General features: G+C 41.8%; 1 protein-coding gene across 1 annotated transcript in view; it reads right to left on the reverse strand.

Moving 5' to 3' along the window:
• The window catches only part of fndc4a (fibronectin type III domain containing 4a), a 30323-nt gene extending 7337 nt beyond the window's left edge, over positions 1-22986 (reverse strand). The window contains exons 1-4 of the mRNA XM_086190205.1: positions 22415-22986; positions 12951-13066; positions 11440-11644; positions 113-202 (exon numbers count right to left, since the gene is read on the reverse strand). Of these exons, the coding sequence (XP_086046331.1) occupies positions 113-202; positions 11440-11644; positions 12951-13066; positions 22415-22490 (487 nt within the window). The 5' untranslated portion in view covers positions 22491-22986. The remainder of the gene's footprint in view (positions 1-112; positions 203-11439; positions 11645-12950; positions 13067-22414) is intronic.
• Between the last annotated feature and the right edge of the window lie 592 nt (positions 22987-23578).

Below are 23578 nucleotides of genomic sequence, written 5' to 3' on the forward strand. Positions count from 1 at the left end.
CACTTTCCTTTCGGTTAAAGCTGTTACGTGTATTTATAGAGCATTTTTTCTTCTTTTTTTTGCAACCCAAAGTAATTTTCTTGATGTGATTATTAATAATAGTTATGCTTACCTGCCCACATGACCAAGACCACCACGATGATGATCATCTCTCCTGTTTGTAGATGCCGGGACCTGTCCAGACCCTGTACTGTGGGGTCATCTAGAGGAAAGGAGAGATTAGAGGTTACTTAAAACATAAAAAAAAAAAACTTGTTCTTATGGTACAAACCTATTTTAATTTACATTATAGCGTAACACAATACAAGGAAAACATTGCAATAGAAGTGTCAGGGCATATTAGGGTCAGGACTATTTCATGGGATTTTGTTGTAAGCTTCACATCCTGCCAGTTTGGGGCTATTTTACAAAGCTATAGTGAATGTGAGGGGAATCACCCATCCATTTTTTTTATACCGCTTATCTGTGAAGGGTCGCGGGTGGGGGTTCACCCTGGACGGGTCGCCAGTCCGTCGCAGGGCCATCAGGAGCAATTAGGGGCTCAGTATCTTGCTCAAGGGTACTTGGACATGGTCACCGGGGAAGTGAGGATCGAACCAGTGAACCTTCAGTTGCTAGACGGCCACTCCACCTCTGAGCCATGCTGCTGCGATGATGGGAATCACCACATTTCAATCTTGTAGCATGAATCTGCCTTTAAGTGGATTGACTATGTGCCTGTTTCCACTCCCCAAACTAGCTCTTAATCCAGAGGGATGGATCGGTTCCAGAACACCACTCTTCCCAATTGCCTTTTTTTAGTGAATCAAGCTGTCAAGAAACTGGCCCCCGAATGCCGGACTGTCAGCTCTCTTAACATGATGGTTATTAAAGACCTGGGTCAATTGTGCTCCCACATTTTTAGTCTTGATAGTAGTGTGTGAGTGGGCAGAGTGGAATAGTCGGGTATCATAGCGGAGATTAAAATGGACCACAAATCAACCAGGGAAAGGCGATGCTCGTTTATTAAGATTTAAGACCGGTTCTTATACAATGGAGGCTTCTTTAAACTCAACTCCGACATTAGTGAGAACATTAAAAAGGGGTGTTCTCATCATTAAAGGAAAATTGACATTTTATCCTACCGTTGACTTCACTACGATCCCTGCAAGTCTCAAATGCCCTCAACTCTCATTCGAGGTTACGAAAATAGATTATAAAGCTTCACTACATCAAGAGAAATGTGGAAATTAGTCTCCTGGATTCGTTTTATCAGCACTTATTTGTCTTCTTTTGTCTCTCTGACTTTCTTGTATTTGCAGGACATCCACAGTAAAAACACACCCAGGACCGTCAGGATGCAGATGTAGATGATTTGGTGCTGGCACATCTCAACAGCACAGAAACAATGTCATTAAGGATCTAAACACATCACATCCTTGTTATGGACAGTAGTTAATGTTTTATTTTTCAAGTTATGTTGCGGCTTGTCGAAATGACATTCACTTTTGGAAAATAATGTTTTGCAAAGTGCCAATAAATTTAATATTTGGCTCAGTTTAGGAACACAAGTAGGAAGGAAACCAGCATCTGTCAGGTTGATATCGACAAATACAATGTTATTATCTGGACGTTAAAGGGGACTTTTTTTTTTCTGAACTGAAGATTCTCTTTAACATAACTGCAACTACTGCAGAGTCGGGCAAGATGTAGAACCAGGGAATTCATACGTTCACCACAAAACAGGATTCTAATTTAAAAAGTCTTCACTGTGCCAAAAGGTCATATTTTCCGTGGGATGGGACTGAAATATCCTCTTGATTTGTCTAACTCAGACCGCTATATTCACTTCAGCTGTGACTTGACATTTTGTCCCTCTTGCTCTCTGAAGGTTTGCTTCACAGCCGATCTGTCGAGGAGAAATGATTACAGTGACCAATAACTCTTTCAAACTACATATGACATGTCAGTGTTGCATTAAGGTAGAATTGAAAAATGTGAACCTATCCATCAGCTACCTAATAAGATTCACCTTCACCGTTGCCCGTGTCTATGCACCGCACGGTCGGTTCCACAGAGTTGATATCGGGGCTGTAAATTACACTTAAATGCCAGGTCAGGCCTCCGGTCAGTGCTAAGTATGACTGGTGCTGTGAGTTGCCCTTCAGTTTACTATTGCCACATCCCTTCAATCTCTATGAACCCACTCAATATCAAACCAGTTTGTCTCTTTAGTGCATTTCGGCCGATCAGCAACTCCATAATCGCTTTTGAATTCTCTCGCAACAAACGTCTGAGGAAGGATCTTCTAGTGAAACTCATCTGTATTCTGCAACATTTCTCCAACTGAACTTCTTCTTGTTTGCTGTTTTCTCACTGATCTCATGATCTTGTTTACCTCGAAAAATGACTGCGCTGCGCCGCGTAGAATGCTGAGCGTGGAATCCATATGTATTGTGTATGTACATTCATATTTGATGTAGTGGCAGGTTTAATACCACAGAGTGAGTGAACAGAATCTCCAGTTGACCTGAATATCATGTCCTGCTGCTGTATCATACATATTTCATATCAGTACCATGCTTAAATATGCAGTGTGATTCTCCGCTAGAGGAGAATGAGTTGTTGAGATAATTAGTCGACCTTCCTTCTGCTCACCATGAATACCACGCTGTTGTTTGTGGCTGGGGGGAAGCAGTAACACCACTCTAGGGATGCTGTACTGGTGTGACAAAGATGCTTGATCTGATTTATTCTTAACATCGTGTCTCCTTGGGATGCAACAATTACGCTCTTAAGGTTTCATTAGGATTCAATTTAAAAGCATTTCAGTGTAGCAGTTCTCTGTAGACACGTCATCATTTAATTCAACATGTTTACACCTGGCAGTGCTAAATTGTTGCTCCAACAGAACTTATTCGTTGCTACCAGCCTCCCAGTAATGTAACGGATGATAATAAGCAGTATTTCCACTTTATTGTCACATATGATGAGCAAAATAATGCAAATTGAGCCTTGGAGATGTGGTCCTCCTCGAGGCAACGCAACGGGCGTTTTAAATTATTTTCTGTTGTCACACTGCACAAAGTTAACTGAATTATACATCAAGGTTTAGTCATTGGTGTGTGTCCATGAGCAGGATTACATAATAACTATAAGTCTACTGTCACCAAACTTCATGAAGGGGTGTATGTGAAGGATTGCTGTCACCCTCCATCCATTCATCCATCCATCCATCCATCCATCCATCCATCCATCCTTTTTCTCTCCTGCTTATCTGTTAATGGGGCGGGGGGCTGGAGCCTATCCCAGCTGACACTGGTTGAGAGGCGGGGTTCACCCTGGACGGGTCGCCAATCCGTCACAGGGCCATCAGGAGCAATTTAAGTTTCAGTATCTTGCTCAAGGGTACTTTCACATGTTCACAGGGGGAAGTGAGGATCAAGCCAGCGACCCTTTGGTTGCTAGATGGCCACTCTACCTGGATTGCCGTTGCCACAGTTAAATATGAACTCTGGCTGTTATGCAAACCAGCCTGGCTCTTTAGCGTTTCGTGCACTGGGCATGTTTGGAACCTCGTAAACCTGGGCTCTACAACCAGGGTAGGATGACTACCCTACCCCCCCCCCCACCCCGCTCCACCTACATACGGCTGAGTGAGTATGAGAGAACACACTATCTCTACAGAACAGGCACCAAGATGAGGAGCGAGAACCACAGAAGCTTTGCAGTGGCTGACAGCCAGTTTTGACAACCGTCAGCAAGTTTGAAATGGATCAAAAGTTGTGTGAGAAGGAGCAGCAGGTCACTGAGCGTAGTTGGTACCCGTAGACGCAGGTTCGAGACCAGGGTGCAGCGCCTTCCCACACTACAGTGTAATATTGGCTAAAGAAGAATTCATTACATTTTGAGGCAGATCTGTTTAACAAAGTGAAAAATGGCCTATTTTTAAACATCGGATTCAGCTGAGGTCACTTCAGAGGAGGTATGTGCCCACCGAGTGCCCTCTAATATTTTGTCTGTCTGTTGCATTTATGAGTTATTGCCCTCAAAGTATTAGGAAGAACGCTCGTTATAACCTAGTAGCGGCACAAATTCAGCTTCCATAATGACCTGCAGGAAAATAAATCAGCACCTCTCTCAAACCCCCCCTTAAAAACTGTCCTCGTGTTTGGGGGATTATCTAGCAGCATCTGAATTATTGCAATATTTGGGGTTTACCTAATAAACTGGATCATAAAAGCCAAAATAATATTTTCAGAGCCCAGTATGAAGTTTGCAGTAATATGGAGAGCCTGGCGCAGTTTCTGACTCAGCAAAGAAAACGTGGTATCTCTTTGAAATATTGAAGAGTAATTGTGTCTAAGGGGACCTCCTACCCAGGTAGGAGACTGCCAGAGGCTTCCATCTTCTGAAAATATTCTTCTTCTTCTTCTTTTTTTTCATCTTTCTTATGTGAAGCTGTCTTGCAAATTAGTGGCAGGAAGTAACAGTGGTAACACGTAAGCAATTATTGTTGAAAGCGTTCACTGTTTAAAACTCAGATAAATATGTCCTTCACACCAACAAAACAATAGAACCTTTTTTTAAGGCTTTAATTTTGCTCATATTCAGTAAAAATGATTTTGGTTTATCATCCCCGCCAAGGTGTCTGTGTGTGCGTGTTCATTTGCTAGCAGGATATCTCAACAATAATGGGTAAAATTTGCATATAGTCTGGCGGGAAGATGACTTCAAGAGGTAGATCCTGGAGTCTGAAGGTTGTTTAGGCGACTGGCACTAATTTTGGTGTCACAAATTTAATAGTTTGTATCCATACACCCTTTTGGCGTAGGCATCTTTCGTTTCAAACTCTTTGCTTTGCACATTTAGGCAGGAAGACTTCTATACTCCTCAAAGAAAGTTCGAAAACATTATTTCAGTCATTATTTTCCCCCTTTAATGATACCGATTGGTCGTGTATTTTATATCACCAGAAAGCATGATTAGTCCCCTTTTCAATGAAGTACAACTTGTAAGGGTCATGCATACGTGGAATGAGCAACCACGCTACATGTGTGGGTAGTGCCCCCCAAAAAGTTGCAAAAATCCCCTGCAATACGCCTTGTTCACCTCGTCACAAACTGAAAACAAAACGAGGCTTGCAGTATGGAGGGATTATGCCCCGTTATTCTTAGCCAATCAGAGGCAGAGTTGGGCGGGTTGTCGAGCTGGGCTTTTCTCAGTACAGGTAGGGAGAAGAAATAACGCCACCAGTGAAGGACCTCCTTCCATAACCTTTGATCCTCGTTTCAGTTCTGGAAATGGCTGTGGGGTGAATAAGGCAAATTGAAGGGGATTTTTGAAATTTTTTGGGGGGGGTCACTACCCACACATTTTGCTGGGTTACTCATTCCAAGAATGCATGATCCTTACAAGTTGTACTTCATTGTAAAGGTGACTGATCAGGCTTTCCAGTGAAATAAAATACAATACCAATTGGTATTATTCAAGGGGAAAAATTATCGACCGAAATAACATTTCCGAGCTTTGTTAAAGTGTAATTTCAAGTCTTCAGTGGAGAAAACCAGACCCATGCCCCCAGACCGCAGCGTAGACTATCTCTCTGGAAGCATGTAAAACACAGTCTGAGTAAATGCTTCTTATGGAACTAATGAAATTGGCCGGACTTTAAGAAGACAGTATTGATTCTGAAAACAAAGCTCCACTGCAGCCTATAAAGTTTCCCTATAACATCTATAACCAGGAAGACTTTTAGATGGATAATAAATGTAGGCAGGTATACATGAAGTGGTATATGCATTATTATATAATCACATTATAAAAGAGAGCTTCACAGGGGGATGGGGGAAGTAAAAGCACTATTGATTTATGGGTATTATAGCTCTAGCAATTTGGAGACTCGGGTATACACCACAAATCAGTTTATATCAATAGGAGGCACTTGGCTGTGACAAAGGGTCTCCCTGCAATGGCTGTGTGATGCAGGAACCAGCGAGATTAAAAAAGGCTTTTATGGTTCACAGCAGGAAGAACATGAAGAAAAAATGCCACATTAAAAGTAAAGGCTTTAAGATGAATGGGATTCTGCAAGCATTCTCTCCAGCAAAAAAAAAAAGATGTCAAAAATCAATGGAAATTCATTTATATTTTTGAGCAAATTAATGTTGTGGTTAAAAAAAACAAACAAAAAAAACACATAAAGCCTGTTTCCTCCCTCTGAAGGAGGCCGCTTAAGGGTCAAATTGTATTTTTCTGTTTCCTGGACAGCTGATGATCATGGCTGTTTTATGAGCTTGTTATAGTACAATAAAGGGGAGATCTCAATCTGGACTAAGGGAAAATGTACTATAACAGAATTATCTCTGCATCAAACAGCCTAATTTTGCTACCATGCAGTGGATGGCTGGTGAAAATAGGTCAGTTTGCAGACCTGCAGTTAAAGCAGTTGTAAGGGTCCAGCTAATAACTAGCGCAGGGGTCTAATATTCACTTTGTCTCTGACAAAAATTCAACAGCACAACTACTGGCAAAGCAGTGGCTTATTAGCAGCTAGTGAAGTAACAGAGGAGATTTTAACGATGCCATGTGGGAGGAACAGCACAGATGGCTCCCAGGTTGATGTGATGTTCGTGACTCAACAATGATTGCACTGTTGCTCCGTGTTCACTAACACTGGTAACTGTCACTGTGGCTCTGTACGTTCATATTGTTCACATTATACTTCCTGCAGACTTTTACCAAGATGACTCATCCCTATTTAGTTGCCTGTTTAACCAAATTGCAGAAAAAAATTGTACTTTTACCAGCACACCTTCTTCTCGTACTCTTTACATGTATGAGAAGCAAAGCTGTATAAATCATATGTAGCCGACATAATTGCAAGCCAGGAGCAAGTGCAGCTTTTTTTTTTTCTGGCAACAAAACTAGGTTACCCACATTTTATCTTTCAACAACCACTCCTTAACCACAGTCATGTCACGTCTGATATTGCGTTTTCTTTCCCCAGAGAGAGTAGAAGGACCGTCCAGCGCAGTTCTCTGGTTCACACATGCAGGAGTTTGCGCGAGCTCAGTTTGTAGGATTATAGTATAAAAATTGTGTTGAACTTTTATTACAATAAAAAATTAATCTAGAATATCATTAAAATACATTGCTTCAGGTAACATTGCTAAGTCTGGTAACTCCAATACGTCCTGACTGAGGCATAGACAGACAAATCAAAAAATTTGAGCCCAGGACCAAAATAATTCGGTATTTCTGGTCAGGTTATAGCTAAAATAGAAGATTAGCTGATGTAACATGGTGCAAGATTCAGACTGGAAGTTGTAAATAAGAATTTAATTCATGTACTTGATGATATGAGTTATTAATATAGATATACATGACATTTCTAGGTTATAGCCTCAGGTTATAATTAATGGATTTGTTGCATGTGAGTGACATACGTCATTGTTAGGCTCTGCTTTACATCGATTGAGTTAACCAACCTTTTTAGTCATTATTAGAACAGATAAACACATAATGGAAGCTAGAACAGCACTTGGAGGGGTCAGAGTTATCTGCCCCCAGATTTACTGGCTTCTACCCTGGCCTGTGCTTCACCCCTCCATCGAATTTCATGACTCATTTGATTATGACTCACTATTTCTGCCAAGGCCAGCGTACGTAATAAAATGTCATTTTTTTGCTATGTTAAACAAGTCTGCCCCACAATCATTATGGCATCCTAGGCCCACGCAACACCACTCCTCCAAGTTTTTGTGGCAATTTTTTTTTGCATAATCCTGCTGAGGGACACCCATCCAGGCAAACTAACATATCAGTGTTGCTGCTCAAGCTGGTAATGCATCGCCTCAGGTTCTGTATAAAGCGCATCAAAATAAAAAAATTGGATGGGGTGCAAACTAGAGGAAGTAGTCAAGGCTCTGAGCCAAGGTGACATCTGTGAATAAACGAAAGCCAGCAGGTGGGACTTAGTCGAGACGCCCATGTGTTGCACATTACGCTCTGATTCCAGACGGCCAACCTGCTACCTCAACTCCAGCACTGGGGCGCCACTATGTCTGCTTTGTTTCATTCAGAGTAAACAAGCAAAGTGACATAATGACGCAGAATATCTGGGATGTGGAACACCTCGCTCTCTGCAGCCATTACTGATTTTGATGGGGGTTTGGGGGGGGGGGGGGGTTCTGCTCTGATTTTAGGTTTCCGTGTTAAGTCTTTTGCCACTCGAAATAGTGAAACGCTGACTTTAAATCAAATTGTATTATTTCACATTGTATTATCTGAGTCCAAAACTTAAATGTTAGGTTTGTTGACCACAATGTAACACAATGAATGTTGACTGGAACAACCTGAGAAACTTAATTCTGATCAATGGATGCTTGCAGCTCCACATTAAACTGTACTTTGAAAGGGCGAAACTCCCTCAGTCATTATCTCCTCACCCTCACGTAGCCCCTCGTGTAGAATGTGTGTGCGATCTGAAAAAAGATCAATTGTTATACAAAAATAAAAGACTATTTTCCCAGGTGATGCGTGTCACATATATTCAGGCCACAATAAATCTGACCAAAAAAATATCAGTGTGTCGTCTTAAGAAGGCAAACATTAAAAAAAGAGAGGCTGAGTAATAAACTTGACGAGCGTTGCATAAAGAAACTTGATGTGATTGGTTGGGACTTTCCAACTAGGGCACGGAGAGTCAGCAGTGCCGGTATTAGATTTATGGAAAGCTGACAGCGATTGCTTCCACACTTAGGAAAACAAACTGCCACAAATGAAGCTCATCCACTGAATGGACTGTTTTTCTGGCCCACTTGGACAACTCGTGGGTGAAGTGTGTGTGTGTGTGTGTGTGTGTGGGGGGGGGGTGGTTACAAATCCAGATTAATATTACATAGTGAATCAAGAGTCTCGAAAAAACTGGTGAGGTCAAGACTTTTCATCCTCAGCAATTTTCTCTGGTTTGTTCAGTTTAAAAATTTTTTCTTGAGTATAAATCAAGCTGTTTTATCTTAATGAAGAGTGCAAAGGCTACTTTTTGAACTTGAATTCGCTTCGTTCACTTCTTAATGAATGGTACCCCACCTGAGTCAGCTGAAGAGAAGAAACATTTATGATTCACTTGCATCAGCGTTTCTCCTATTCACAACCTCAGGCTGATCATAAAATAACGTCAGGTTGAACAGACCTGTTTCTGCCGAATCCAAGCTTTTTTTTTTTTTTTTTTTCTTTAAGAGGTCGTATATTTGGTTCATCATAAACTCCTGTTGTGCAGATTAACAGAGCAATTTCTTCCTCTTATCTGTGCTTCATGAACGTGAGAGGCCTACTGTATACTGGTCACGTTCTTTATATTTCCTCCAGTGTATGAGGTGAACCCAGACAGACGCTGAATCTGAAGTGTTTTAGAGCGAGTTTCAGAATCCTGATGAGGTACCCAGAGTGATCCAGAGCTGAATAAATTCAGAGGAGCTTGCCTGTAGCCATGCTTAAAGAGTGTGCCAATAATGAATCAGTGTCTGGGAGAAAATAAATCCGTAAGAGGCACAGTTAGATCCCCCAGCCGCCCCCCCCCCCCCCCCCCCCCAGAGGGATGTCGTGAGAGAAGGCTTCAGGTTACTTGCTCTTATGTTGGCACAAGCCTTTACTGAGCCTCATTTACAACGTCTGGCTGCTTAAAAGCATTCAACGGTAAAAGAAGCTTTAGTGCAAAAGCAGAAAAAGTGTCTGTAATGGGTTTGTGCCCCAGGAAAAAGGCCTCAGCAGACTGTGTAGAAATAATGGGGGGAAAAAATGCCTGGTGTTATGTAAGAGAGGTCGATGGTGATGCGGCGTTGAGGTGGCCTGTCTTAATATCGAACTCTTAACAAACTTTATAGCATCTTGTTGACTTTAGCAGAGCCTCTACATAAATAACTGGCAGTTCATATATTATTGTTTATAAATAAAAATCCCTTCAAGTATTGAGTTTGTAGCCAAAACCGTATCAATAAACTACTTGTAGACGTACCGATAACCTGTCATGGCCTTGTGTACTTCCAGCTATGCAACTGCACTCTAGCTGGAAGGTGATATACAACACTTGTTAAAACAGTAAATAGATTTTTGATTGTGGGCTCTCAAAGGACCAGGAGTATTTATTTACTCTCCTGCCTTTTCTTTTGTTTTTCTCACCTATTTTAATAGCCAGCATCAAGTGACTTACAGCGTTTGATTCGGGAGAAGAGTGGGTCATGTAGGTTCCCCAAAACTGTTTTGGAATAGGTGGCTTTTTGTTTTACGTGTATTTGGATCATTTATTCAGAAAGTTATGCCTCCTTTTTCTTTAGGGGGGGTGTGTGTGTTTTGGGGAATTGTTTCAGCGAAAATCACATGAATTCTACACAGCTTTGCTGCGACCGTTCAACCTTTCAGTGCGGCTCAGGTTCAACCTAATTCCTCCTCTGACGCTTCAGCAGATTTTTTTTAAAAATCAAGAGTTATATGAGAGCAGATTAAACATGACAATAGAAACATTTGAATCAGCGCAAATAAGATAACAGGACAAGTGAGGGGGGAAAAAGCAAAGTTACTGGAGTGTTTGCATAATTAACTAGAGTTTTAAAGAACTACAAATCCCATAAGGCTTTGAAAAGCATAATTTTTGTCCCAGGGTTATTTAGAATAATTAAATTTCATGACTAAAGGACCATTTTTGTTGTTGATACGGCTGAAATGTTCAACTTTTATTGTCAGAAAGGGAAATCATGTTGTGACGTAGATATCTCAGTGCACAGTATTGTGGGTAGTGTAGTAATTCTCTGTGAGATCGCAAATAAAAGCCATTTCTCTTAAAACAAGGTTGACATCCTACAAACCTGAGGCTTCAGCGGGAGCAGATACCATCATTTCACAACCTTGCTCACCCCTGATGAGTCGACCCCTCGCATTGTTACAACATTTTGGCTGACAATCAACTCCTCTGTGGAGAATGTGAATAGATGGGCGGTCACTGTTGAGCTCTATTAGATTGCTGGTTCAAATGAACAGAAGCTCTTTTGACTGGGTTCGAACATGGCATCACGGATCAATCAAACACCTAAAATGTTGAATCAATTGAGAACAGGAGCCAGGACGAAGCATCTACATCCATCGCAACTTGGCCAAGAGGAAGACACCATGAGGCTCTCTCTGTGAATCAATACCACTGAAAAGCTGAGCTAAAGCGGATGCATGGGATTAGAGGTCCAAAAGTTATTAAACATTTCAGAACAATAGCTATTTTTAGCCAACGGCGGCTGGTGGGTCTCTGAGGGTTATGTAGAATAAGAAATGTAAGGTAATGACAGCCTAATCCTGCAAGTGTCCAGAAGATTTTACTTTGACTTTACCCTGTTTAAGGGAACATGAGCTGCTGTTTTGAGTCATGCACAAGCAAAAGAAAAGGAGCGTGTGAGTCTCGGAGCAGCTGACCTTGGTTGGAACTGTTGGAAGGAAAACGGTCAGTTTTCTTGAGGGTGCGAAAATGCACTTTCTTGCTGGCTTGGCTTTCTCCATAGAGGCCAATCGACTGGACCTGGATGATGTAGTCTGTCTCCTCCTCCAGGTCCCACAGAACACAAGATCGACTGGTGGTGTTGACCTCCCGGATGAATCGCTGCATGTGTCCATCCTGCCTCTGGGCATTTAGGGTACAGGGGAGGGACGCAGGCATTGAAAAGGGGAGGGGGGAACATATGTATATATTAATTATTTAGGAAAAGTGAGTTATGCTTTTTCAGCTGCTGTATCCTGAGCCAGAACAATGTCCTTGCTAGTTTATTTGTGACCCCTAATCTGGAATGAGCACAACCTGTGGGAAACGTTGATCATTTGTGAATGAAAGAATCACATCCTGTAGCTAGAATAGCAGTCGTAATTGTCAGTAATTACCTGCAAACTCATGTGGCGAGGAACCTTCACCAAGTGAATTCTCTTATTAAAAGACAATACGGAATCACTGATCATTCATTCTTAAAGTTATTTTAAACACTAAATACAGTTGCCTGTATCTCTATGGGACATAATGAGGTGACACAGAGGTCACCACCCAGAGAAGGATCAAGGTTACGGGTAGGTTTATATTTGGCACCGCACAGTCATGACTAGAAAGTCAAAATTCGGATTTATTTAGAATTTGAGTACATTGAGTAAAAGTATCAGACATAGTTTTTGACCTTTCAGGATGTTATTTGAGCTGTTGAGAGCCAAAGCTGTGAGAAAGATTCCTCCCACTTGTATGGTGAGCTCTCTGTCTGTCTCCCTCCAGCCCATCTGCTGCTCAAGTGGCTTCCAGCCAGATATGGTCTTATTTGTTTTTATGGCCCTGTTTGAATTAGGGATCTGATAGAATAAAGACTGGTACTGTCTGTAAGCAATGAATAACGTAATGATTAAATCCCCATTTACACTCAAGGCATGCATTCCAATGACGCTGTATAACATGATGTATAAAGGCGCATGAGTTGCACTGAATAGTAAAGTTTAAATTGCTGCAAGATGTTTGGGTTGCATAAACATGATTACCCTGGAATATTTGACTCCATCAATCAGTGTTAGCATTCATCGGGTTTTCTATTTTAAACCCCTGAAATCTCATAATCCAAAAAAGAAAAAAAAAGAATGCAGTTTGGCTGCCACATTTGTGCATTCATGCAGCAACCTTGTTTTCTCACGACAAATCGGCCATGCCAAGTTTCATTCTGATTCCAGGCTTGAAGGCGAGATTTAGCCTGCCTTCCTCCGTGCTGAGCTCTCAGGGCTTCCTAAGAATACACATGCAGACAAAAGCAAATCTTTCTTTGCCCACGATCCTGCACATAAGAGCCCACTTACTTAGGATGAACTTCTTTATTCTAACCACTGTTGCTTCTTGTATACAAAACTGATTTGTTCTATTGACCTTTCCTAGTGTCCCTGATTTACATTAGAAGGTTGAATCATACTTGTTGTGAGATGGAGAAGCCAATTATGATATCTCCCTCTGGAACCTCCCAGGATACAGTTGCTGAGTCAGCCCGCAGGTTCGTGACAGACACATTGACAGGAGCTGGCGGCCGGTCTGCAGAAAAGAAAACAGAAAGGTCAGTTAATCTACGCGCTTTCCTAGAAATTCAATTATCCATGCCGTCTGTGTCCATCGCAGCTGGTGAGTCTGAAACATCACACTGGCACTCTGAACACACCACAGGTGTTGGTGCTTAATTAAAGTTCATGCGGTCAGATTCGTGAATTGAATTAGTAAATGTAATCAGGAAAAACAGCAGCACAAGATTCATGTGTTGTCTAGATAAACAAATCGCCTGTCATCAAGCAGTGGAGTCGACCGAAAGTCATTTTGAAATGCTTGTTTGGGCCGGTTCACACCTGGCTTTCAAATGTGTATTGGGTTGGATTTACCTTTCACGCTCCACATGCGTATAAACACATACATCATTTCTGTTTTCAAACTTTTAATTGTCATATTTGACAGTTTGTGTTTTTTGCACGTGTAACGCACTTCTGCTGCTCTGATGATGTGAAAAATGCATCACGTTTTTCAGGGAATGTCTTCAAATTTGGCATAAATGTTCACCGGGACATAGGGAGGAACTGACAAGATTTGGGGTAGTCAAAGGTCTCTGTCACGGAACATATACAATATGGGAAATTTCTCCCTTTCTCATTTATAAATATTTCAAGGGAAGCCTAATGGGAATGTCTTCAAATATAGTAGCAATGTTCACGATGACTAGAGGATAAACTAAAAATACTTTGGTGGTCAAAGGTCAACGGTACAGTACTCAGTATTGTTCAAACCTCCAGTCAGGCGTACAACAGCAATGCGCTATTTCTTCTTTGCTGTGGATTATGTCCTCTTACTCATTCATTCATTAAGAACAGAAAATGCCACAAATTAGCTGCTGGGTGAACTTGAGTGACTGTAACAAGAGAGAGAGAAGCACAGGGATGCTTCCCTGTGTCTACCGGTCGGAAATTAAACGCAAAAGCACGAGGGTCCGTTTCCCCGGCTTATTCTTGACAAGCCAAACCAATGACGGACACACTTGTAATATATCTCTTTGAGCTTTTTTGAAACGATCATGATCTTAATTACATCATGGCCTGGCTCATTGCATCTTTATGTCCTGATCACATTTGTGTTCACACTGCTAAAGGAGTGTGTCCATATTTAATCACAAGCAAATGTGATCTGAGTGTTCCGATCTCAATGCAATTGTGTCCAGAGGACTGAACAGACAGATACCATCCTTTGCTGTTACCTTCTCAACGCGCGATGTTTTGTTTAATTTGTACCTCACTCCTGTCTGACCCTTAGACATTTAAATTGTTATGCTGCCGTCTTAATATCATTCAGAAACAATTGTGTCAATAGGCTCTGTCCTATTCTACTTACAGTTTTGCAGGCTTTCGTGCTCTTAATGAGCAGGTTGGTTCCAGTGAAAAACAAATTCTCAGCATCCTGAGGCATTTATGGAGCATTGAAAAGTACGTATTTTACCAGCAGTGGCCTTTGGTTGCTTGAAGTATCGCTATAATTCACTCTTTTACATTAATTTTTCACCTTTTCCTCCCATCTCTGCCGCATCTGTCATCCTGACAAACTGTCCTCACTAAAGTAACCAGGGTGTCCATTTCATGTCCGCCTCCTTCAACGTTTCGTCACCCTGTCACTTTGTTGCCATCTATCATGATTTGGTTGCCAGTCGACACACTGATTGTGAAGTGGGACAAAAGGCAGGAGAAACAGGGGGTGACAGATGTAATAGAGGGCCTGTAAAGCTTTACAGTCTCCCAGCGATTGCTTGGGTCAGATGGAGAGAGAAGATGGGATTGGCTGGGCAGATGGGGACCTGGAGGCCATCCTCAGGGCTTTTGTCAGTGGCGTGAGGCTAATGGACTTTGCGTGTCATCAAAGAAAATAACAGATGCTTTAGAGTTGGCTGAGAAAGTGGAATTGCCATGCACTGTCAAACAGTTTCACCAGGACAATGTGACACATAACAAATATATAAATAATATAAATAAAAGAGTCTCAGAGTAGAAGTACAGGGAAGGAAGAGAGGCAGGATTTCTGGTTGGAGCTTTCATAGCGGTTCACTAAAGTGTTAATGTAAAGGCAATTTGCCGTGCAGTTCAACTCATATAACAGTGCAATCAACTCATAGAACAAAAACACAATAACCCATATCAAAGTTGCCCTGTATGAGAACAATATTCCCTCAGTGGGTGCTCTTGAGAGAGGCAGATGAAAGGCAAAATGACAAAATTGGGAGGTATTTCAAATGATTTTGCAGCTTCCTAGCTCAGCCCCTCTCACGTCCCTCTCCTCTTATCTCATCATGTCTCCCATTTTATCTCTCTCTTTTGCTTCTTGCACTTCTGTCTTTATTATCTCGAAGACAATCAATGATGGCCTCTGTGTTCAGTGCGAAAGGTGACATTGAAGCGAATCTCAAGACCCTCAGGTCAGACGTGGCTATCAGTCTCCCCTCGTCTTGAGAAACAGGCGGGGGGGGGAGGGGTCAAGGTCAAACACAAGCACAATGTACAGTCCCCCAGGCTCATGACATGCTTATAAATTACTTTGTGTGAGCGAGTCAGTGAGCTGAGCAGAAGGCCAGACTAAGAGCTGTTGAATGGTTCCTGAAGTATTCTCATGTCATCCTTGTTTCATTGTCTATTCTTTGAAAAAAAAAGAAAAGGTAAGCAGATTATCAATGTGTTCATAAAGGTGAGTCTGTTTGGCTGCTAGCAGGGTCAAGCAAAAAACATCAGGCCAATTTTCACTGTGATATTTGCACCACAAAACACGCATTAGTCTCCTACTCCATGTAAAACGCAAATAGCGGTCACCATATTGCCATTTGGGTGAGGGCCCGGTCATCACTGCTTGTAGCTTGGATTAGGGCTGAGCACTGAAGTGCCAGGGGCCCAGACTACGACTGGAGGCATGCACTAGCATACCTCCATTGTGTTTGATGCCTCTGTAAGCTCCCCCTAACTACAGCTTTGTCTCACACAGGCGCAGCTACTTCAAAATGTTTAACCTGGATCTATCATACACCCCTGTGTGCATGCTGCTTTACAGTATCCACTGTTGTTGTAACAGCAAGTCACTGGCAATGAACTTGAGCGTGGCTTTGGATACATACATTTTATAAACACAGTTGATTGCACTGGGTTCACTGCACTGGTCATGCTGGGAGCTTAATGCTTATCCTGTGCTGGAGAGTGCAAGCGGTAATTACTGTTTCAACTGTTGGGAGACCAGGGAGAGAAGTGGCTTTGACCATGGCTAACGCTGGTATCAGCAAGCGGTCAGCAGGTTATGTCTGTCTCACTTTGTCTATATAATGAGAAAGCCCTTTATGGATGCAGGTGCTGAGTTAAGATAGATGTATGGTGCGTAGAGAGAGGGGACAATTCACTAAGTGTATGATTGCCCTTGAGCTTTGGAGCCACAGAAAATGAGTCATACATATTTTTACAATAATGGTTCCTGCGTCCTTGTGCCTAGACAGGATCTAAACGACTGGCAGTTTGCGTCCTGCTGATTTGATGGTCATGGTAATGATCTGATAATGAGGAGGTTATGGGTTTTTTTGTGCAGGTTGTTGGCAGGATTATTCAAAAATACTTGGCCGATTTTCATGATGCTTGGTGGTTGGAGGGTTGGATGGAGCGAACAGTTGGAAGGATAAATGCATTTGTTGGAGCAGATTTTAGAGCATTTTCACTTTTGCTGTCATTTTGAGAGTGTGTGACATCACAAACCCAGGAAAAGTTTTTCAACAAAAAATTGAAACTTATCCTCAATGCCACAGGTTTCGCTCTTTTTGCTAGAACTGGCAATTTTGTCCTTTTTCTCTCCTAGGTGCATGCATCAAAGAGCCTCCACTTGACCGGGAGCTAGCTTGTTAGCATTCTTACTCCAAAAGTCACCAAACAGATAAAGTTCAAGATCTTGACTTGTCCTCAAGTATTCAGTCTCACCCTCAGAGTTGGCCATGACTGCTTTTCCAATAACCAAACATTTTGTTGGCAATAGAATTCCCAACATTAAGCAGCAGTAAAGCTAAATTCCAGGGGAGTTTCTGCGCCGCGTCATTCTCTCATTTTGCAGATGGCAATACAGTCAACTTGTGATGGCAATTTTGGTCACTTGGTCAGTGGAGTCAGATTAACATATCTTGACAACCATCGGATGGTTGGACTATAATTTTGGTACAGTCAATGGTGCCCAAAAAGATGAACCTGATAATCTCACGTTTGTCTATCTAGGGTTTATTTTATGATTAAAAAAAAACAACCCTGCAGAAAAAAACTTCCTCTCCAGCCGAAGCTGTTTAGCTCTAATTAGCTGATTTAGTATGCTAGCATGCCAAAGTAAGACAGTGGCCAAATATAAATATGCCACTGGCTGTTTTTTGCATATTGGCATTGAGTGTATTATGCTGCCGATGTTTCTTTCTCTTTGGAGTCAATATGCTGTACTTAATGGTGGGTTACAGGCATCCATGCATGGGCTCAAAAAAAAAAAATCACCCATGATGCATTTTCTATGGTTCATTTACTGGAGATGGAGCAAGTGACAGCTTAGATGAAGCTAGCCATAAATCCTTGGCCATGTTCCTGCATAACATTGCTTCCAGAGTTGGACATGTATATATACACGTATATTTTACATTAAAAACTCAGTAAGATGAGCAGCTCGATGAATCAGCTGACGCTAATATATTTACCATTTGTATGATGCATAAGCAATGCAGTCTTGATTTTCTGTTATCTATTATCTAACCATTGATTCTGTTTTATTGGGTAGGTGTATGAGCTGAATACAGCTCTGTGATTTCCTGGTGCAAATCTCTTTATTGATATAGAATCCAATCTTCCATTCTGGCTCTTTTGATGTTCTCTGTGAGTACCATTGTGGATACTTCAATATTTGTTATCGGCCACGTGTGCTGAGCACTCCATGGAACGTGTTATGTAAGATCTGAAATAAAACCGCAAGAGTTCAAAGGGAATGAGGTGTATGTCAGTGAAAATAAATGGCGAGACCCTCTTGGGGACGTGGGCACGCTGCTAAGATGAATCATAGCCTCTAGCAAAAGCGCGGCACATGAGCTGCTACTCATCCAACCAGAGAACGTCCAGAGATGAGGATGGTGGATGGCTAGCATGGAGCTCAGTTTGAAACGGTTTCACCTACGTAGAACCATGGAACCAAATGTTTTGACTTTGCGCACATCCTGCTTTCGCTCATATATTAGAAATATAAACAGAAGAGATTGATTTTTGGATGCCTTTTTTTCTTTCAAACAATACGCCAGAATAAGAGTGAATCAATTAAATGGATATAATTTCACATGTCGTCTCTGTTCTTTGTCCAAAAGCCTGACCTGTGAGTTTGACGCTGCTTGCAGAAAAGCATTCATGTTTAAATAATGTCAAAACACAATATAGCTGCCGCTTGCTGCTTGCTTTTTGCCTCTGATGTGGGTTTTTGAATCGTAACGTCATCATCGCCTCCACTTTCAGTCACAGTTAGAAAGGCGGCTGTCTGATTTGGAATCAGGATCACAATTATTTCAAACTTTTATCCCATCAACAATCAATAAGTGATCATTTCAAGCGCTTTTTTCCTCACAGTTCTCTGTCAAGGTCTGCTCTTCTATGGTATTAGCAATTAACCGTAATGAGCAACTGTCGGCGAGCCGTACCGCAAGTCATTTTCAATACATTTTCCGTTAATTGCTCAGCACAAGCTGCCATCTTGGACCTATCAGAATAAGTTCCAGTTAGCATCAGATATTCTTGGACTAATATGTCAACACTGGCTACAGCTGGAGACAAGTAAAAGTATTGCCAAATCATACTGTCAATTTATCTGTTGTTATTTGTTCATAACATGGCATTCAAAAGAAAATGCTATTTTACTGTGGACGGCTGTGTTCTGTTTTTGGTACTTGTTTGCTTTGACTACTGTTTTTAAAATAATATCCATCAATATTCGCAGCGGTTTCCTAATTTTTGAACTGAAACAAGCAATTTTAAAGATATTGTTGCTCATCGAGGGACTGGTTTAGACATAAGCTTTGTCTTTCCTCGCACAAAGTACACTGCTATTGCCTGTTTCATTTATTTGTGTACTTTTCCTCAGAAATGAGTACAAAAAAAAAACTTCAAGTGATTTTTTTTTTTTTTTTTGCAAGAGAATCTGCTCCCGCCGACTTTGACAAACAGTATCAAGCCTGGCATGAATGAAAGCTTTGTTAATTATCCTGCAGAAGAAAACCTTCCGAGTAATTGCTTTACCCACTGCAACACGAAACCCCCAAAGGTGCGTGATTCATATCACTTCAAACGCTCAGAAGGCAAAGCGCTGTGGTTTACCGAGGTGTTAGACCCCTGCATTATTGATCATATAGGAGTCTCAGTAGAGCTGAGACCTTGTAATATTTCTAATAATTATGATACATTTGTCCCTTGTGAAATCATCTATTCATCTTAAAAGTAAAAGCAATAACAGGTGCCTTGAATTTTTTTTGATGTGTTGCCCACTCGAATGTCATGTTGACGGGTTTTAAAGTCAGGGTGGGAAATCGAAACGTTCTCCTCTCCTCAGCAGGAGGTTGCAGCTGCTCACAGGCTCTGGTGTTAGCGGTTGCCAGTTTGCGGACTTCTTAAGCAGGATCATGCTGGTTTTATCTCAGCTGCAGCACAGCCTGCCCCCATACAACCTTTCCTGCTTTAATCTCTCAGCTGTATTCCCTTCGGAGCCCGATTCCTAGACAACATTCACATTCTGTAGGAACGGTGACTTTGTGGTCTTGGGTTAAATCTTTGTACACCTGTATGCACTTGGTGCAGTGACAAAGATGGAGATGGAAAGAGGAAAGTTGTGTGCTTTTACAAATACGCCGCCCTTTCTTTTAGTACAGTGCGTCTTCTTCCTCACGAACACTGAAATAACTTTGGGACCAGATGGGACCGGTGTAAGGTTAATGTAATCACTGGACAAACCCTCAGGTTTCTCAGCTGCAAGCAAACATTGCCTCCTCACCCCCCCCCCCCCCCCAAAAAAAAGATGTCAAACCTGCATTGATGTGCAGGAATTTAGGCATAGTTAATTGCATGTACAGCAAATATAAAACCCACAAGTGTGATCGAAACAGGGGTGTGAAGTCCTGTTGTTTCCTCCGTAAGAAACCTGCTGTGTGACAGTCGTGCAAATTATGACATGAGTAAATATTGGCTTAATATCTAATAGCGACGGCGTATTTGTCAGGAATGTGTCAGCGGGTTTATGAACAGCGGATTGCCAATTTGAGAAATGAAGTAAGCGTGGCGGTCTAATAAAGCCAATAAATTCTAATTCATGTCCTCGCATGAGATTCGTTGTCCCGCATGCTTGATTTTAGACTGGGTAAATGTAAATAAGACTAGCCGTATTATTGCACTTTGCTGTGACAAGACACCGTTATTGAGTTGAGAAAGGTTAATACACCGGCCTAGTTGTCTCAGTCACATTCAGATATTGCTCTATAGCTCATCCGTGACTATTTTAGCCAAATGACATTCGTGTGTATTTTAGAAATTTGCATTTTTAACAAAGGGATCATGAAGGGATATTTTGATCAAAAATTGTATTTTGCCTATCACATCCTCACAGATAGGTGTTTAGAGCTAATTAAGAGGTATTTTTCCTCTCTTGCATCACTTCTTTGTGACTAGACTCTGACTAGAGACAGAGTCAGACGTGTATATTTAGCTTGAAGCTAACGACACAAACACGGTCCAAAAATATCAGTTGAATAACTCCAGCACGTCGTCAGGTATAAGCCACGCTGCTTTTCCCAGCTGTACGTTCATTTTGAGTTCAAATTCAAGTGTTTTTAGATTAGCGAGCATACGATGGGATAAAGAAAATGTGGATTAAACCGGACAAAGCGTTTGAGAGTTTGTAAATGGACATTTGAATCGTTTTGCTGTTGTCGTGGCTATGGGGTGCTATTAGCTTCAAGCTAAATGCATGTGACTGGCTCTTTCTGCGCTATGAAGCTGCAAAGAATCGATGCAAAAAAACAAGTCTTTGTGAGGTACATACTGTACACCTATTTGGGGGTATTTGAAAGGGAAAATACATCTTTTTTGGGTGAAGGTATTGCTTTCAGACAAGTCTGAATAAATAATCAAGACTGATAAAAACTTTTTGCTGCACGAAGATGACGAAAAAATACTCACTGGTTTTATTTCACAGATTTTAAGTATTTTGAGCAAATTCTAGCAAAAACTGAGAGGGGCATCACTGACTCTTCCTTCTTCATTGTACACATCAATATTTCATGACCAGCCCTCCCATGAACCAAAGAGTCTTAAAATTAGTTTACCTTCTCCCTGCATGACATGTCACGGTGAATCTCATCACCTCGTAGCGTGCACAGCAGCGAACGAACTTCACTTATATTGTCATTGACTTTGAAGCTTATTGCAGCCGCCGTATTTACGAGAGTGGTGTTTATTATTTTAATAGCAGCTTTTCTTGCTTTTGACAACCCGATGCAAAACTACACAGAGCTGCTCTCACATGTCAGAGCAGAACATAACAAAAGCTCAGGATATTTGTCCCATGCACAAATAAACACGCACACACACACACACACACACACACACACACACACAGAGAAACGGAAAGTGCCAACTTGAGTCTCTGAAGGAACCATCACATGTCAGGGTGAGTTCCTTTGAGAGGTGGGAGAGAGGAAGTGATGGAGGTAGATAAAGAAACTGTAGAAGGTTCTTGCTACAGGAAAAGTTTCTTCCACAGTGAATTGGGGGGGGGGGGGGCGCGCACACACACACACACACACACACACACACACAGTAAACATCCACACTAAAAACAGAGGGTAAGTGTATGAATGAATCTCAGCAACTGGTGTCAGTGACGATGAATATTAGGAGCTCTATAAAATCACCTTAATCTGTTCTAAGTGCGAGCTGCAACACCACCGAGGGAGCTGAGTGAGTGTATAACAGACGGTAAAAGCTGAATAATGAAGATTGTCTCACTAGGAAATTATTGTTTTGTTTCTATATAAATTAATATTGCTGCCTTGAGGGTGATAATATAGCATACTGACAAATAAAAGTAAGTAATAAAAACAAGCAGAAAACAATTATAAATGATTTAAAATATTACCTGCATGCTCCTCGTACTATTTCTTGTTTAGTGTATGAATGAACCGCATAATTGAGTCTTTTACGTGCATATTTAAGCACCATAATAAATAAAACCCTGCTTTGTAATCCTAGTAGTAGAACTAATGGCGCATTTTATAAGGCTGTATAAGTGCACATTAATTGATTGGACTCCTTCTGCAGGCGAGCTTTTCTTACTTACTTGCTCCTACCAGGAACACGTCGATTCCAAAAAGCAACAGGACCACGGAGTTGACCAAGATGAGCAGGCGAGCCATGTCTCGGCGGGTCTCGTCGCTCCTCTCAGATTAGAACGCAGATCTCGTTTGATTTGAAGGGCACTAAAATCACTGCGGTTCCTGGAGTAACATGTTCCTTTGAAGAACAAATGAATGAATGAATGAATGAATGAATGAATGTACTCTACATTGGCTCAGGCTGCAGCGGTAGACAGGTAACCCGCAGCGATATATGACAGGAACATTTTCTCCATTCGAGAGTTGTTGTTTTTTTTTTTAATTTTTTTCGTTCCTTTCTTTCTTCCTCTTCTTTTTAAATCCACAAGTCCTTCACCGTCACGTCCGAGTGAAACTGTAGGCGTCCGTCATCCTTGTCGTTGTTGAGGAGCGCTCAGGTATGAACAGGTCGTAGAGAGATGACGCTCACTTGTGTCGTCGGTCCCCCGCGTTCAGTGTCTGAGAGGCGATTCAGCACCGTGGACAGCGCCTCTAAGTTTCTCCCGCACCGCAGCTTGCATGTGGTCACCCCGCAGCCAGTAGACCATGATTAATCATCCACGTGTCATCAAGGGATGGACACACACACACACGCACACACACGTACCCAAACACGCGCAAGCTTCCACAGCTGCTTTAATATTTCAGTATGAGGAGCATGTATCGAAATATAGACAGTATGAGCTTCTGAGGTAGACATTTTTATCACAATAACAAAAAAAAAAAGATGATTGTAAGACATTTTTTTAAAAAAAACAACAACTGCTAGACCGGTGGTCCGGTGTAGTGACTAAACAGGTGATGAAATATCCTCTAAACATGCAGTGCTTTACTCCCAGTGGTCACAACCCCAGCTGCAGCTGCAGCAGCAGACACATGGTGTTATCAGGGAGATGCATCATGTTGATAAGATGAGCGCATCGCCTCCTGGGACAAGTGTTCACCTCACATTGCTCATCTGTTGGGGATCTGGCAGGCGCATGGGGAAGTCATTGAAATACCCGGTGTTGTACTGGTTCTATTTTTAATTAGGTGCTGCATATAGACGTCATCCATCCATCGTCCATCGTCATCTTCCGCTTATTCCTACACATTAAGGGTCGCGGGGGGGCTGGAGCCTATCCCAGCAT

The sequence above is a fragment of the Aulostomus chinensis genome, chromosome 20 (assembly GCF_037954235.1).
Source record: "Aulostomus chinensis isolate RoL2024-O1b breed Wild chromosome 20, RoL_Achi_v1.0, whole genome shotgun sequence".
In the NCBI taxonomy this organism is placed as follows: Eukaryota; Metazoa; Chordata; class Actinopteri; order Syngnathiformes; family Aulostomidae; genus Aulostomus; species Aulostomus chinensis.